Genomic DNA, 18,358 nt, shown 5'->3' with positions numbered 1-18,358 from the left:
TTCTTGAGCCACTCCTTTGTTGCCTTGGCTGTGTGTTTTGGGTCATTGTCATGCTGGAATACCCATCCATGACCCATTCTCAATGCCCTGGCTGAGGGAAGGAGGTGCTCACCCAAGATCTGACGGTACATGGTCCCGTCCATCGTCCCTTCAATGTGGTGTCCTGTCCCCTTATCAGAAAAACACCCCCAAAGCATAATGTGTCCACCTCCATGTTTGATGGTGGGGATGGTGTTCTTGGGCTCATAGGCAGCATTCCTCCTCCTCCACACACGGTGAGTTGAGTTGATGCCAAAGAGCTCGATTCTGGTCTCATCTGACCACAACACTTTCGCCCAGTTCTCCTCTGGATCATTCAGATGTGCATTGGCAAACTGCAGATGGGCCTGTACATGTGCTGCCTTGAGCAGGGGGACCTTGCAGGCACTGCAAGATTTCAGTCCTTCACGGCGTAGTGTGTTACCGATTGTTTTCTTGGTGACTATGGTTCCAGCTGCCCTGAGATAATTGACAAGTTCCCCCCGTGTAGTTCTGGGCTGCTTTGTCACCGTTCTCATGATCCTTGCAACTCCACGAGGTGAGATCTTGCATGGAGCCCCAGACCGAGGGAGATTGACAGTTATTTTGTGTTTCTTCCATTTACGAGTTATCGTGCCAACTGTAGTCACCTTCTCACCAAGCTGCTTGGCGATAGTCTTGTAGCCCAGTCCAGCCTTGTGCAGGTCTACAACCTTGTCCCTGACATCCTTCAACAGCTCTTTGGTCTTGGGCATGGTGGTGAGTTTGGAAGCTGAGTGATTGCTTGCTTCTATGGACAGGTGTCTTTTATACAGGTACTGTAGCAAGCTGGGATTAGGAGCACTCCCTTACAGAGGGTGTTCCTCATCTCAGCTCGTTACCTGCATATAGTGAAAAGACACCTGGGAGCCTGAAATCTTGCTGGTTGATAGGGGATCGAATACTTATTTCCCTCACTACAATGCAAATCCATCACTGACTTTTGGGCACTGGGCTTTTGAGGGTTTGTTTGTTGTTATTCTGTCTCTCACAGCTACAATAAACGTACCATTCCAATTATAGCCTGGTCATTTCTGTGTCAGAGGGCAAACGGACAAAATCAGCAGGAGATCAAATACTTATTTCCCTCACTGTATGTTTTCAAGAGCAATGCCTGTTTTGACAGAGAGCTACAGCTATAAATTGACCCATTAGTAGACCCTGTGCTTGCCACGTAGGAAAATTCCACTGGCACTATATGAACGTGCACACAAAGAACTGTTCAGTTTGCAAAAAAAGAAGAATCAAACACATGGATATGCAATATACCTGTCACAGAGAAGCCATCAGGAAAATTAAGACTTTACATAGATCTTAAACTATTCAGCTGGTACTCAAGAGATGCCATTATCCATTGCCTACCACTGATGACAGCTTACCTGATTTTTCCAGAGCCTGAATCTTCAAAGTTATGTCTCTTTGAATCTTCAGTGTTATATCTCTTCTAGCTTTATATAGCCTCTGGTACGTAAAGCTAGATTAAGAGTCAAGCAAATTGGCCACATTTGCTACAACTTTTGTGCATTATAGATGGCTATGCCTTCCCCTGGGCATCTTAGCTGCATCCAAAGTGTTTCAGAAAAACTTAGGCAAGTGCTTGAGAGCGTGTCACATAACAGAAGAAGGAATAAGTGAACATGACAACAATCTACAGTTATTTTTGCAACATTGCAAAGAGGAAAATGAAACTGGACCCAGAGGACACAAAACCGAAGCAGAAGCAGATGATGTACATAAGGAAGTACTTTCTGCTGATTACAGTTCAATCCTAGCAAGGTTGGACCATTCAAACATGCTGCTGCCACCAACAACAAATGCAATATGGGTCCAAGATAGACTTGGCAAGGAGAATGGAATTACAGTGTCTGCCCAAGAGGACCATGGAAAAGATCCATGCCTTGCATATGGGAATTCAAAGCTGCTTGTGACAGGCTCAAGATTGTGTGTATTGGCTTGGAATGAGCTCACAGTTAAGGTCATATTTAGAAAGGTGCAAGACCTGCCTGTCTTGATAACCAATTAGAGACCATATCGTGCCATGAACTTTCCACATGACTATCTGAGTGTTAGGGGGGCGAAATAAAATCTAAAACTTGAGCCTGGGGTGCCCAAACCAGTTAGGGTTTATGGGCAGGCGCCACACACACACACACACTCCCCCCTCCCCCGGAGCTAGCTCACTCCCATTACAGCAGAAGCTAACAGGGTCTCAGAGGCAACAGCTTGTAAATGATAAGCATGGAGATTGATTTTAGGTTAAACTATATTTTTTATTTAGAAGTACACTAATGTGGTGGGTTTTTTTTTAGAAAATCCATTAGAGAAGATCGGAAGGCTCTTGGAAAAAATAGAACAATTTGGCCAATTGGCTGGGTTCTATATAAATAAGAGTAAAACGAAGGTGCTGACAAAAAATATGGGCCAGAAATCCAATGATAGACTTTATGAAATAAGTGAATTGAAAGTGGAGAAGAAAATTAAATATTTGGGTGTCTGGCTGACAAACAAAAACTCTTTGTTGTTTTCAAATAATTATATCAAAACAGTAAAAATTGATTTGCAAAGATGGGCTAGAATGAACTTATCTTTAATGGGAAGAATTTCAGTTGTGAAGATGAATGTTTTACCTAAGATGTTGTTTCTTTTTCAGACTATTCCTATAATTAATACATTAACCTGATTCAAGCAATGGCAAAAGGACATAATTAAATTTGTTTGGCAAGGGAAAAGACCAAGAATTAAATTTAAAAATTTAACAGATGCTAAAGAAAGAGGTGGTCTTACCCTGCCGGATTTAAGGTTGTACTTTGATGCTGTTTGTTTGATGTGGTCAAAGGAATGGATAACATTAAGAAATCCCAGAATATTTGATTTGGAAGGATTTGATAGAAGGTTTGGATGGCATTCATATCTGTGGTATGATAAAAGCAAAGTGCATACAGATTTTATTAAGCACTATGTAAGGAGTCTAATGAGAGTGTGGGTAAAATACAAAAAATGTCTGGAATGTAAAACTCCATTATGGGTATCCCCAATTGAAGCTTTGGCACGTAAAGAGACAAATATGCAATCTGAATGGGGTACCTATAGGGATCTGTTATGTTTTCAAGAGAAGGGCTGTAAATTAAAAAAAACCTAAATGAAGTACAAAATTTGGTTAGTAACTGGTTTCAATATCACCAGCTAAATGAAATTTACAAGAATGATCTTAAAGTTGCATTTGAGGATCAAATGTCGAGATTCGAGGAGTTGTGTGAAAATGATGAAAAATTAGTCTCTAAGATGTATAAGTTGTTGCTTTTGGAGGAGACAAGAGACGAAATGGTTAAAATGACTATGATAAAATGGGCTCAAGATGTGAGTCATAATATAGATATGGCAGCTTGGAAAAATTATGGAAAACTGTTTTAAAGTTCACTGCATGTTATACTTTAAAAGAAAATTATTATAAGATAATGTACAGGTGGTATTTGACACCGAAAAAATTAGCATTAATGTATAAAAATGTTTCAAACAAATGTTGGAAATGTGGACAATGTGAAGGAAATTTTTTCCATATGTGGTAGTCATGCGGGAAGGCAAAGGCCTTTGGGGATATGATATATAATGAGCTGAAGAAATTTTTTTTAATGACATTTCCTAAGAGGCCAGAATCCTTCCTGTTGGGAATAACACAAGGAGAGTTCTCCAGAAGAAACGTAACATTTTTTTAATGTATGCAATCACAGCATCTAGAATAATATATGTGCAGAAATGGAAAGACAATAAAATGCCATCAAAAGAAGACTGGTTGATAAAAATTTTGGAATATGCTGAGATGGCAAAACCTACAGCACTTATAAGGGATGAAAATTTGGAATGTTTCAAAGAAGATTGGGAACCATTTTTACTTTACTTAAAGAACTATTTTTCTAACATGGACCTTCCAGCAGGGTTTGAAATATAGTAATAACAGCAGGTTGGGTAGGGTAAAATCGAGTAGCAATGTGTAGTATATATGTTTTGAATTATTATAGCAAAGATTTATATGTATAGCTAACATGAACCGCGCAGACTGGTAAGCGGGAAGTCAATATTTACTTAATTAAATGTAATTGGATTGTTAAGATATTGTAAAAACCAATAAAATTTTAAAATGCAAAAGAAGTACACCAAAGACAACCACAGGGCTCTGTGGTTGCTAGGAGTCGACACTGACTTGACGGCACACTTTACCTTTACATGATGATAGGAAAGATCTACCATGGCTTCTGGCTACATGGTGGGCAGAGAGAGAGAGAGTCTTGGGAAGAAGAAGAAGAAGAAGAAGAAGAAGAAGAAGAAGAAGAAGAAGAAGAAGAAGAAGAAGAAGAAGAAGAAGAAGAAGAAGAAGAAGAAGAAGAAGAAGAAGAAGAAGAAGAAGAAGAAAGTCACTCCCAAGAAGTTCCTGAGTACATTATATCAAGGAGGGGTCAGAGAAGCAGAGATAAAGCAGGAAAGAAAAGGAGACCCTAACTGACTATCTCTACTCCCAGTGCCCTTAGTGGTCATTAGGGTTATTGCTGCAAAAGGTTGGTGCCATCTGGAGCTGGATCTCCAACACTGAGAAGATAGGTATGGAACTCACATCTGTGGATTATTTATTACCTCAGCTTCTGGAAAATTGATATGCTGTGGGAGTCATGCTAAAGGCAGACTTTTTCAGATATGGGATTCCTATCAGTACTTTTGAGAATGGACCCTAGTTTTCATGTGTAGAATTTGGAAATGGAAATTTTGCTGCTCTACCTCTTCCCCAGCATACCGCAGAGCAATGGGAGAGCAGAATCTGCAGTTAAAATATAAAGAAGCTGTTAAATAGCAGACTCTTACTCCTATTTAGTAATTCTGAACCTTCAAAATACTCGCCCACAGGGATGTGAGACAACTCCAGCATAACCTTTATAGGGCATAGAACCAAAACTCTACTACCAATGTGCAGAGAACTGCTAGTCCCAGAGCGAGTCAGAAATGGCAGAGAGGAGATGGCTTGCAGTCACAGGAGACAAGCAAGATATTATAAATGTTCAGCCAAAAGATTCCCCATCCTGTCGAGCATGGATCTGACCCATGGAAAAGCAAGCAAAACATGTGTAACCTTGAGTTGTGGCAAAACAGTGGCTCTCACATCTTATGAAGTGACCACCGAGGAATGCAGTATTTTATGGCATCATTGCATCTATACTCTTGCTATGTTATAGTATAGCGTTCTGCATGCTTTGTTATAGCAGCTGCCAGAATCTGAAACTATCTCTCTAGGAGAACAAGCCACAGGAGACATCCATGCAGTCTTGGATAACGGCTTGGTTTTGGACTACAGCTCCTATCATCCCTGGCCACAGTGGCTGGGGATGATGGGAGTTGTAGTCCAAAACCAAGAAGCTACCCAAGACTACATCCAGGGGACAGATCCAGTCAAAGGTGACAGCTGGCAGGGGCCAAAGACATCTAGGTCAGGCTATCTTTTAAGGAAACTACAATACCTGAATGACTGTGTGACCAAATGAGTCCACGATAAAGCTATGACTCCAACAAGGCCATGTGCTTGCAACTTCTGAACTGGGAGGGGATTAATATTGCAAAAGTGTATTGGTTATTGTTTCCAAGGGTCTATGACACACAGTCAAAGGAAAGATGTATCATGAGTAACAGAATCAAATGGAGAGGCACAGAATCCAGAAGGGGGAAGGAGATGGGGAAAAGATCAAGAAATTGAAGCAGGAAGTTTTGGGATGGAGGTAGTCCCTCACTGCAGCTTGCTGAGAGCAGACTTGTATTAATTTAGAAGATGAAACACACATCTCATTGGTATTACTTTCTCTTGCTATTTCAGATATTAAAAACCCTGCTTTCTGGGAGTGCAACAAAGCTCTCTGTTCCTTTAACATTGTTATAATGATGTCTTAATTATCTTCTGCCTAATGTTGGCATTAGAATCTCCTTGCATCTGAACAAATTTTTCTAGTTCCTTCATGTCTTGTCCTCTGTTCTGTTATGAAAGAAAGGAACATTGTAAATATAGGGAACTTAGCCAGTTCTAAATAATTTTTTCCTCGATAAATAGATACATCAGGGATGTAATGGGCCATTCACACCTCACAATAGATTAAAAAAACAATTAAAAGTACAAAATAGAAATGTAATACATCTGTAAGCTGCTTCAGATATAAGTGAGGTGGAGTAAGAATAATTTAAAAATATATTGTTACAGAAAGGTAACTCGCATCTAGAAGTTAACTGGCAACCTTGGTGTAAATAGCCATGTGATGATTGCACACCTAAGTTTTATCCCATGTGTACATATGGCCAGATCTGCAAATAGAAAGAAAAATCCTGCATATGATAACTCCAGATATATTTACTTGGAATGCCAATCTTTGTTTATGTTCCCATGTAACTACTTTGTACTTTACATTAACTTGTAAAAGTCCCCCCATCTTATTATATATTACTTTGAGTACTTATGTCAAGACTGCAAATTATAAATGTATAAAATACAGAATCCTCAGTGTAGGAATTTTCTAAATGTGAAGTGACCTTTATTGTATGTTCAGCAAGAGTACTAATAAGCATAGTTTTTTGTGTGTACTTGTTTTGATGATCCTGTTTTCTGTGAATAGGTAGAAGTCCTTCATCCTCAGACTGGTTGGGTTGAAATTGATCCTGAATGTTTGTGGACACAGTTTGTTGAAGTGATTAAAGAGGCAGTCCAAGGTAACAATACAACTAATCAATAATGGCTATTATAAATGCTATTACAGCTGTATTTGTATCTGATATTTGGTTGGGGCTCATCTGAAAGTTCCTCCTTATTTAAGCCTGCTTGTTTGTGGTGGCCTCTCAGCTCCAGGCAGTTTTGGATGATGCAGATTATCTAGACCCATTTCAAATTGGCCTTCATGTGGGCTATGGGGTTAAGACTGCCTTGGTCATCCTGATGGATGATCTCTAACTGGCTGTTGACAGAGGGAGCGTGACTCTGCTGATCCTTTTGGATTTATCTGCGGCTTTCGATACCATTGACTATAGTATCCTTCTGGACCGCCTGAGAGAGGTGGGATTGGGTTGCACTGTTTTACAGTGGTTCCACTCCTACTTCTCCAGCAGATTCCAGATGGTGTCACTTGGAGACTGTTGTTCCGCTAAGTGAGAACTGAAGTGTGGAGTTCTACAAGGCTCTTTACTGTCCCCGATGCTTTTCAACATCTACATGAAACCACTGGGAGAGATCATCAGGAGGTTTGGTGCTGGGTATTAACAAATATGCTGATGACACCCAGATTTCTTCTCCATGCCGACCTCATCAGGAAATGGCATATCTTCCCTACATGCCTGCCTGGAGGCAGTAATGGGCTGGATGAGGGATAATAAACTGAAGTTGAATCCAAATAAGACGGGGGTACGGACTGTTGGGGGCCAGGACCTGAGAGATGGTTTAGATCTGTCTGTTTTGGATGGGGTTACACTCCCCCTAAAAGATCAGGTTCATAGTCTGGGAGTGCTTCTGGATCCCAAACTCTCCCTAGTTTCTTAAGGCTGATGCCAGGAGTGCTTTTTATCGGCTTTGGCTGATACGCCAGATACATCCATTTCTGGAGAGAAATGACCTTAAAACAGTGGTACCTATGCTGGTAACCTCCAGGCTTGACTACTGTAATGCGCTCTATGTGGGGCTGCCTTTGTACGTAGTCTGGAGACTACAGTTGGTTCAGAATGCGGCAGCCAGATTGGTCTTTAGGACAACACGAAGGGACCACATAACACCGATTCTAAAAGAACTTCACTGGCTGCCAATATGTTTCTGAATGAAATACAAAGTGCTGGTTATTACCTATTAAGCCCTTAATGGCTTGGGTCCAGGCTATTTGAGAGAGCACCTCCTTTGTCATTATCCCTGCCATCTCTTACGATCTTCTGGAGAGGTCTGGTTACGGTTGCCACCAGCTCATTTGGTGGCAACCCAGGACTGGGCTTTCTCTGTGGCTGCCCCAGGGCTTTGGAATAAGCTTCTAGCTGAAATAAGAGCATCTCCTTCTCGGTTGGTTTTCAGGATGAACCTCAAGACCCTCCTGTTCTCTCAGGCTTTTAATTAGAATTAATTTTAATAATTTTAAAAACTTGTTTTAATAATTTTATTATGTTGTGTTTATTGTCATTTATTTTAATTTGTGACTTTTAAATATGTTAAATTTTGTACACCGCCTAGAGATATGCATATCAGGCGATATAAAAATATGGTGAATAAATAAACCAAGGTTGATGGGCCTAAAATGGTGGCCCCCTCATACCAGTGGGCCTATGGTGCTCCTCTCATTACTAGTATAACTGGAGCTCCCATTCCCCATAATGTGCTTGACATGGTGTTGCTCTGGAGTGATACCACATCAGATCATTGTGGGGGATGGTGTCTCAAACCATACCATCAAGGAGTTTCCAACAGGGGGTACTTGTACTCTAGGGGTAATTGAAGGGCTCCCAGTGGGTAGTCGGAGCCTTCCTGCCTCCTTATACTGCAGCTGTGTGTTTTATAGCTGCTTCTCTCATAGACACAAAGAAATCTCATATAGACTTAACTAAAAGCTTACTCAGAAACAACTCAATTTTCTCCTTCTCCTTTCCTTCCATTTTCCTTTCTGACTCCATCCCCCGCACCCTCTACAGGATGCCCACTGGGACAAACTTCTTAACAACACAACGTAAAATATTACTAGACAAAACACAACATATCCTTCCCCTTTATAACAAGCAGAATTGAATTTAAAATTCAGTGACAAAGTCTTGAAGTCTTTTAGATGGTCTCCTGATCCTTGAATTCTCTGGCACAGGAGCTGTTAGTGATGCTTTTTCTGGTACAGAGGATTGTCCATTACTTTCATAAGCTACTTCCATGAAGTAAAAACTAGAGACAAGATCACATTCCTCTCCAATTCCTCTCTTGAGATCAGACACCCTTCCCTCTTGTCTCATAGAGTCTTTCCTGCATGTATACTAACTGTTCAATTTCTTCCCGTGATCCAATATGACAGACTCTCCTCGGATTTTGATCATTTTTGTCCAGAATATTGGGAACATCCCTTTTTCACTTTATAAGGCAGCTGCACTCAAAGTCCCCCACCTGAAATGTTCACTGTTTCACACCCCATTTCTGATCCACATACAATTTAATTTTTTGTTGCTTCTCCCCCAGAGATCACAATTATCTGCATCCTTAGGATGAGATAGCATGGAAAGCCCTATTAGTTGTTGCCATTGGGTAAGTTTGATGGTAGCTTTGAATCCTCTCAGCAGTTCTAATGGTGATATTCCTGTAGTAGAATGAGGAGTAGTTTGATAAGGAAATAGAATTTCATGGATTGCCCTTTTCCATGGTTGTTGCATAGTTGTTAGTTGTAAACTTATTTTCACTAATCTGTTCATTTTTTACACTAAGCCATTCCCTTGAAGATGGTACAAGGAAATAGTCTTGTGTGTTATACCTTGCTTATGCACGTATTGCTCCATTTCAAATGAAGTAAGCTGTGCCCCATTGTCAGTCACTAGTTCTTTAGGAAGACCTTCTTTTGCAAAAACTGCAGCCAGGAACTGGATCACCTTGTCTGTAATAATGTTGTCAGCAAATGAAACTTTTGGCCACCTGCACTAGTAATCCTCCATCACTATAACAAATCTTTGTTTTGTGGGTTGGTTATCAAAAGGCCCCATTATATCAAGAGCAGGTTTTCCCCAGGGACCATTGGATACGCTACTGGAGTCAAATGGGTGGTAAAAGTCTTCTTCAGTTTGTTAGATACAGGACAAGCCATATTAGTGCTGGATTACATTTTCAGTGTGCTTCCCTCATAGACATAAAGAAATGTTAACTAAAGATTTGTGTCTCATAGACACAAAGAAATCTTAACTAAAGGTTTGTTCAGAAAACAACTCCATTTTCTCCTTCTCCTTTCTCTCCCTTTCCTTTTGACTCCACCCGCCACCCCACACACTTTCTAGAGGATCCCCACTGGGACAAACTTGTCAACACAACAGAAAAGATTACTAGATTTAGCAGACTGTTGTATTCTATGTTTTCTATCTGAGGATTGCTGGCTTGAAGCTGGCGCGTCCTCAGCAATGTGCCTCCTTCAAAAGGGGAAAGAGGAGGAGGGTGAAGATTCTCCTCCTCTGCTCCTGATTGGTTGGCTACATGCTGAAGCTCAGCATAACCCTCCCCTCAGCCTAACTGACAAGCTTCAAAAATTAGCACTGAATACTCCCATTGAAATTAATGGAACAAGGAAACTTGCCCCATTAATATTAATGGGAGTACTCATGAGTTACTTAATCTGGATGTAAGAGAGTGACTGGAATAGCCTGTCTCATAACTGTAGCCTCTCTGTGTGTACGCGCATGCACGTGCAGATGTGCACACACACGCTACTAAGACAGGCTTGCAGTTTGCGTGCATTCTACCTGCATCACAGAATAACCATGCACTCTGCCTTCACTGATTGGTAGCTGATGTGCAGAAGAGTTTATGCATTTAGAAAAATGTATTTATCTTTCCAGCACCTAACTTTCTTGTGTGTTTAAATTCTGTACGCGATTTTTATGCAAATCCGAGACGTATTGAAATGCAGGTAATGGGGAAAATATAGCTTGTTTGTTGCTTCATAATTCAGTGTAAGTCCAGACTTCCTGTCTCAAAAAGTACCTGAGAAAGCTGTCAGTTTTTTCCAGAAGGTATAATTCCCCTGCTTTTCCTCTGGAAGAGCTTTTCTGTATTTTCCAGCAAATCCATTTTTCTGGTAGTCTTACAGGTAGGTTCTAGACCTCGCCTAAACAGCATGTTTCTATCTTTTGTGATTTGCACTGAGAGTTGCAAGTGAGGGAGAGAAGGAGGCCAAAGCAGCTTGGGGACCCCTGCATCATTTCATTAAGTAGAGTGATTGCCTAGTAAGCCCAACAGAGCCTAAAACAGTATACATGATTTAAGGATTACTGAATGAGGGCTGTTTATATTCTAAACATACACACAAACAATGACTTATGCAAAAGCACATAAATAGTTAAGTGACTCTTCCTAACAATTTCTTTAGGTTTGCACAATGGTGTGTCTGTCAGGGATGTGCAAAACATTTTGATGTTAGAACATTTTGACTCGAAATGGGCCTTTGGAGTGTCTTGAGCTTGAAACAAAACACCCATTAAATAAAGGGCCTGTTTCAAGCTGAGAACAAAACAACCCCATTTTGTTCCAAAATGTTTTGATGTTTTGAACACCGTTTTGGAGGCCCTTGCTGATTGGTTTTCTGGCACTTACTTGTGATCCTTTGGGGGTTTGGGGGAAAGGTTAAAAATTTGTTTAAAAATCACCTGCTTGCCCATTTTGTGTGTGTGTTGGGTGGTAGGTAGTGCACATCATGCCCTACCACCCAACCGACTTCGGTGTCCCTAGGAGCTACCCCGGGGAACAATGGGGTGTTTAGAGTTTTCCCATTATTCCTTATGCCGAAACGTTTCGAGTTTTGTTCCGTCAACAAGCTGGGTCGACTGCTGTTTCGATGAAATATTTTGGCCATCTGACCTTTGTTTTGAGCTTTGAAACAAAACACAAAATCCATTTCATGCACATCCCTACTTTAAACCCCCAGGAGCAGCCTTTGTGCTTCTCAGCTGCTGCATGGGCTGCTCTGGGAGATTTAATGTTTAAATCTCCAACCCCACGATGTGCCAGCTGAGAAGTGATGAGAGACTGGGTATTTAAACTTCTCTGTGCTGAAGAAATTGTGGCGGGACAGTTACATATCATATGTGGTCTTCTCCATGCATATGCCCATTTTGGTAAAAAGTCTTGCAGTAAATAAAAGTCATAACTAGAATTATTGTGCGAATAAACTAGAGGTAGTTTTACTTAATAATTTAAGATAAATTAAAGCTTCAAATTTGCAGAAGGAATTAATTGTGGTATTAATATCAGCAATTTTTGACTTTTCACTAATTGTGTGTGTGTGTGTGTGTGTGTGTGTGTGTGTGGTGTGGGGAGACCTCCATCAGGAATAAAAGAATGGTTTCAAAAATATGGGAGATGTTAATACAGGACAAATTATCACTAATTAAAGCCTTATTAAATGTGAGTTATAATACATATTTTTCTCAACTTTATTGACAAGTCTAAGCCTACTTATACCAGGACAGAGTGGTTAAATATATTTGTGTTAAATACTTGTTTGAAGTGATATGGATATTTTAAGTGCCCTTTTTGATATTGATGATGCAAAATTTTGTTTTATGTGATACATTGTTTATATTATTGCTTTATATGACAAAAATGAAAAATAGTTTTTAGAAATGTAATATTCTATTACATTTAGAAATGTAATTGCAGTGAGTAACAGGTCAGTCTCAATCTCCCATGGTTGGGCAAGGTGACTGAGAGTGGTGGCTAACCAGCTCCAGGTAGTTTTGGAAGAAACCAGTTATCGAGACCAAGCCTGCTCAACATAGGTCCTCCAGCTGTTTTTGGACTACAACTCCCATAATCCCCAGCCACAGTGGCAAATAGCCAGGGATTATGGGAGTTGTAGGCCAACATCTGCAGGAGGGCTGAAGTTGAGCAGCCCTGATCTAGACCCATTTCAGACTGGCTTTAGAGCGGGCTATGGGGTTGAGACGGTCTTGGTCAACCTGATGACCTTTATCAGGGAATCGAGAGAGGGAGTGTGACTCTGTTGGTTCTTCTGGCTCTTTCGGCGGTGTCTGATACCATCGACAATGGTATCCTTCTGGATCACCTGGGGGAGTTGGGGATCGGAGACACTGCTTTGCAGTGGTTCTGCTTCTATCTCTCAGGCAGATTCCAGATGGTGGAGCCAGCTGATGGTTGCTGTTTGAAACAGGAGCTATTATATTGAGTCCCTCAGGGCTCCATTCTGTCACCAATGCCTTTTAACATGAAACTGCAGGAGATTTGGTGCAGGGTGTTACCAGTACGCTGATGACACCCAAATCTATTTCTCCTTACCATCATCATCAGGAAATGCCATTCATTCCCTAAATGCCTGCTTACAGGCAGTAATGGTCTGGATGACAGACAACAAATTGAAGCTGAATCCAAGCAAGACGAAGGTGTTCATTGTGGGGGATCAGAATTTGAGGGATGAGTTAGATCTCACTGTCCTTGAAGGGGTTACACTCCCCCAGAAGGAACAGGTACACAGCTTGGGAATGCTCTTGGATCCAGGCCTCACCCTGGTATCCCAGGAGGAGGCTATAGCCCGGAACGCTTTCAGTCAGATTCTGCTGATTCGCCAGTTGTGTCCTTTCCTTGAAGAGAATGATCTCAAAACAGTGGTGCATCAGCTGGTAATCTCCAGGCTTGACTATTGCAATGTGCTCTACGTGGGGCTGCCTTTGTACGTAGTTCAGAAACTTCAATTAGTTCAAAATGCAGCAGCCAGTCTGGTCTCTGGGGTAATCCGGACAGACCCTATTATGCCTGTTCTCAAACAGTTGCACTGGCTCCAGTATGTTTCCGGGCAAAATACAAAGTGCTGGTGGTTACCTATAAAGCCCTAAATGGTTTAGGTCTGGGTTACCTTAGAGAGTGTCTTCTTCTGTATGATCTCCATTGCACGTTGAGGTCATTTGGGGAGGTCCGTCTCCAGTTACTACCAGCATGTCTGGTGGCAACTCGGAACCAGATCTTCTCTGTAGCTGCTCCTGGCCTATGCAATGCACTCATGGCAGATATCCTTAATATGGGCTCCTTTAGGGCTTCAAGATAGCCTAAAGACTTGCTTGTTTGGCCTGGCCTTCCAAGGTTTTAATTTTTTTTTAATTAAAAAATTAAAATTTGTTTTAAATGGCTCTGAATTGTGTTAGATTTGTTCTTACATTGTTTTAACCTGTTTATTGTAAATGCTGTTTGTTGTGCCAAATATCGTTTTAACCTATTTGTTTTAAATGCTGTTTGTTATAGTATTTTACCTGTTGTCCCAGAGCCTTTGGATGGGGTGGTATAGAAATGTAATAAATAAATAACATGATATTAAACCTACATACCCCTGCTAAGAGACACCTTTTTAAAGTGGTGATCATCTTATTTAGCAGAGTGGGGAAGTATGTCTATTCAGTCCCAGCACAGCATCTTCTAGTAGTTGTTTCTAATGTCTCTTTCCTCCCCCCACTCCTTTAAAAAAGAAGAAGAAGAAAAGATTGGGAGCCCTTTTTTGGACAGGGAACTCTCTTTCAGTGTTCCCTATAACATGGATTCCCAGCTGTTGTTCACTACAACTCCCAGCATCCCAAGCTGCAATGACCTTTGGCTGGGGATTATGGGAGTTGTGGTCAACAACATCTGGGAATCCCTGTTAGAGGGAACACTGCTCTCTTTTCTTTTTCTATGTTAAACTGCTTTGAGAACTTTTTTTTTTTTTTTTTTTGAAAAGTGGTATATCAATAATACTGCAATTGTTTTGTAAAGACAACTGTTCACTTTCCATTTTTCTTTTAGATGCTGGAATCCAAATAAGCCAAGTTTCTGCTCTTGGAATTTCGACACAGCGTGCAACTTTTATTACATGGAACAAGTATGTAGAGTATACATTGGTTATAACACATGCTAGATACTACTGATTTCTGCTTGTGCATGTACAAAACAAATAACATGGTGCCAACCTTATTTGGTCAAATGTATTGAATAATAATTATCAAGTGTTTGAAGCACTAATTTGGTAGATCTGTAATGGTCAGTAATTATGATAGTATTAGATTGTTTATATGGTATAATGTTGTTTATAGCTACCTTTTCAAGGACATCTCTGCTGCCTTGTAGTCAAATCATTTTTCTGTTTGCCAGCCAGCAAATTGTAAACACAGAAAATGACAAATAGGAGAATCAGGCAGGGGTAAGACAGCATATTTTTTTCCTGATGACAGAAACTCCCTGCCTTTGTGCAAAAACAAACAAACAAACAAACAAAAAAACTCCAAAAAACCCGGGAGATCCACATGACCCTTGTGTTGCCCCCACAAAAACTCTTGCCAAGAGTTACATATGTATACTTTCTTCATGTGTCATGGAATATCTTTGCTAACAGAAAGTAGAATACAGGTGCTACTTATGGGCCCACAGGAGGGTCAGCTGAGGGAAGCCAACCAGGAAGCCAGGTAACTATGGGAATATTTTTGCTACATCTTGGGAACTGTCCCCAAGGTTTCCTCACCTGCCGGAATCCATGGAGCTGCTTGCTAGGGAACACCCAGCCTAAGAGTTATTGAGATTCAGTATCAACTTCTCCAAGGTCTTATGTACAAGAGCCTTTGGCTGAAATGGAAAATTAAAAAGAAACTACCTCTTCTTTTGCCACACAAGTTTATTTTCAAATAGGTGGACAACTGACTAGTGTCCCAAAACTAAAAGGTCTTTGTTCCAAAGACACCCCCCCCCCTCCAGGTGAAATAATCAACACTGTAAAGCAAGCATAAAGAGTATGCAAGTACAGATGTTTTGGAAATAAAATTATTCATATGAAGAATATAGATATAGTTTCACAACTTTTGCAGTTAAAAAGCAGTATATGAATAAAGTTCAGAAGTACTATATATCTTTTGAAATGTTATTACATTAAATAGCAGTGAGAATTAGTGTAGCTAGGAAAGCAGTCTTTTAAAATTTTTGTATGTACAATACTACAAGCTCAGTTCAAATTTGAGTGTAGAGAATTCCATGGGAAGAGACATAACAGTAGTTCTGTTCAGGCTTTTAAGCTTAAAAGCCTAAATAAATTTCAAAGTGGTAAAACCAGCTATTCTAGAACATTGATGTAAGTTTTAATTATCTATATGGATAGTTGTGCATGTGCCGATGCATGAGATAAACGTCCCTGGTGTTTTGTTGGTTTGAATTATTTTGAGAATGATTAAATTCCCATAGTTATTCAGATAAGAGAGAATAAATAGCATAGCTAAACAGGATAGCTTAATTTTTAGGAATATGAGTATTTTGCAAATATAATATTTGGATTAGAGGTTTTATTGTATTTGTGTGGCTTGAAGCACAATATGTGGCACTGAATATGATTTGGAAACTTATGTACTATTGGGCTTAAGAAGTAGGACTAGTTTGTTTTTCAGGTGTAGTTAAGATAATCTATGTTCTGTATCTGTACAACTCATTATTTCTCAGGTGAAAACATAATTGTCTGTGTTCCAATATAACTTAGGTTTCAATCTTTAATCTTCAAGATAGATACACCAGTTGTTGGAAATGTATGCCATGACGAAGAGGTTCCTTGCATGTACACAACCAGCATGCCAGAGAGAGATTTAGGCTCGTCCTTTCCCTTAACATGCTACTTTTCTACATACAGAAAGTGTTTTCAGACTGAGGATTCAGACATCTTCCAATTGTAATGTGGTCCAGTCCAGCAACAGATACAGCATATGAGTCTGCTGATTATATTTCAGCTTTTATTGCTATGCATGTCACAATTCTGAAGAGTAGTAATATTGTAGTTTGGCCTGGGCATATTTGACAGTTGCAGAGTTGTTTGAGACATGAGTAGGGATGTGCAAATTGATTCGAGTACAAATAGATTTGTACCCAAATCTAGCTGATTCGCGTGATTTGGAGACAAAACAAATCACCCCTGAGGTCCATTGGCTAGATTTGGGTACAAACTGGATCACACCTATTTGGATTGGAATCGATTTGAGATTCGGATCCCTCCTATTAATTCCCCCAGATTCCCAGCTGTCTTTTTTTTTTTTTTTTTTAAAGCTAAGCTCTAGCCCTTGTAGAAGTGGAGTTATGGAGCAAAATGTGTGGTCACTATTTTTCAGGTGTTTGGATTCTTTGGTGTATAATAACTTTCCCTCAATGGATCCCTATGAGGATTCATTACACACCTTCATTTCTTCTATTCATTTGGACTGTCTTTTTGACAGTGTCAACTGCTATGTGCCAACTACACCTCACTCCCACCCGCAAGGCAGTGGGGTACTAAGTTTATGTTCTAGGATTTTTTTCAAGTGTTTCGACTTGTTGGTGTCTAATAACCTTTCCTCATAATGAATCCCTATGAGGATACATTACACACCAAAGAATCTAAACACCTCAAAAATTCCTAAAATATAAACTGAGTACTCAGTGACTTGTGGGTTTTGGGGTAGTTGGAACATGGGATGCCACTAATTCCCCACCTCCACCCGCAAAGCAGTAGGGTCAAATTGAACAGAAGAAATGAAGGTGTGTAATGAAGACCACCGAAGAATCCAAACACTTCAAAAATACCTAAAAAATAAACTGAATACCGTGTGTGTGTGTGTGTGTGTGTGTGTGTGTGTGGTGGGGAGGGAGGTGTAGTTGCCACATGGCAGTTGACAGTTGGCACTGTCCAATGATAGTCAAAATGAACAGATGAAACGAAGGTATGCAATGAATCCTCATAGGGATTCATTATGAGGAAAAATTATTAGATACCAAAGAATCTAAACATTTCAATACTCCTAAAAATTAAAATTAGTACCCCAGTGCCTTGCAGGGGTGGGGTGTAGTTGGCACATGGCAGTTGACAGTTGGCACTGTTCAGTGACAGTCAAAATGAACAAAGAAATGAAGGTATGCAATGAATCCTCATAGGAATTCATTATGAGAAAAAGTTATTATACACCAAAGACTCCAAACATTTGAAAAATAATGACTGCACCTTTTGCTCAAAAACTCCACTTCTACAAGGGCTAGAGCTTACCTTTTTTAAAAAATGAAAGCTGGAGATCCGTTTTAGGGTTACAATATGGCATCTTCGAATCCCCATTGTTTCCTATGGCAGAAACGTTCAAAATTAGTAAAAACTAAATAAAATCATTAAATATCAACCAAGTGTCCCACTTCCTTGAAATTTGGGTGGTAGGTGGCACCCATGGGGACCTACCCACCATCCAAATTTGGTGCCCTTAGGACTTTGTTAAGTGGTCCAAGTTCAAACCGAATCAAAGCAAATACAAATCGAATCTGGAGTGATTTGGAGGGGGTAGATTTGGATACAAAACAAATCAGGGGTGATTTGTTTTGAACACAAATCGAATAAAAAAAAATCAATATGTGCACATCCCTAGACATGAATGCTTGAAACAGACTTAACACATTTTGAAATAAGAAAGCAAATGTATTACTACTTCAATAATGTTTCTAGCTATTAATGTACACTTGTAAAGAGTTGGAGTAGCATAGTATTTATGCATAGAGTTATGAGCTGATAGTCTGCAGTTCAAATTTAAGTTTTTAGGACCAAAAGGAGCACAC

General features: G+C 40.1%; 1 protein-coding gene across 2 annotated transcripts in view; it reads left to right on the top strand.

Annotated features, from left to right (window-relative positions):
• The window catches only part of GK5 (glycerol kinase 5), a 76,972-nt gene that overhangs the window by 8,447 nt on the left and 50,167 nt on the right, over nucleotides 1-18,358 (top strand). For both annotated transcript variants that reach the window (XM_053311258.1, XM_053311256.1), the window contains exons 2-3: nucleotides 6,696-6,789; nucleotides 14,567-14,642. In XM_053311258.1, the coding sequence (XP_053167233.1) occupies nucleotides 6,696-6,789; nucleotides 14,567-14,642 (170 nt within the window). The remainder of the gene's footprint in view (nucleotides 1-6,695; nucleotides 6,790-14,566; nucleotides 14,643-18,358) is intronic.

The sequence above is a fragment of the Hemicordylus capensis genome, chromosome 3, assembly GCF_027244095.1.
Source record: "Hemicordylus capensis ecotype Gifberg chromosome 3, rHemCap1.1.pri, whole genome shotgun sequence".
NCBI lineage: Eukaryota > Metazoa > Chordata > Lepidosauria > Squamata > Cordylidae > Hemicordylus > Hemicordylus capensis.
The sequence above is the reverse complement of the archived record's forward strand: the minus strand, read 5'-3'. Positions and strand labels throughout refer to the sequence as shown.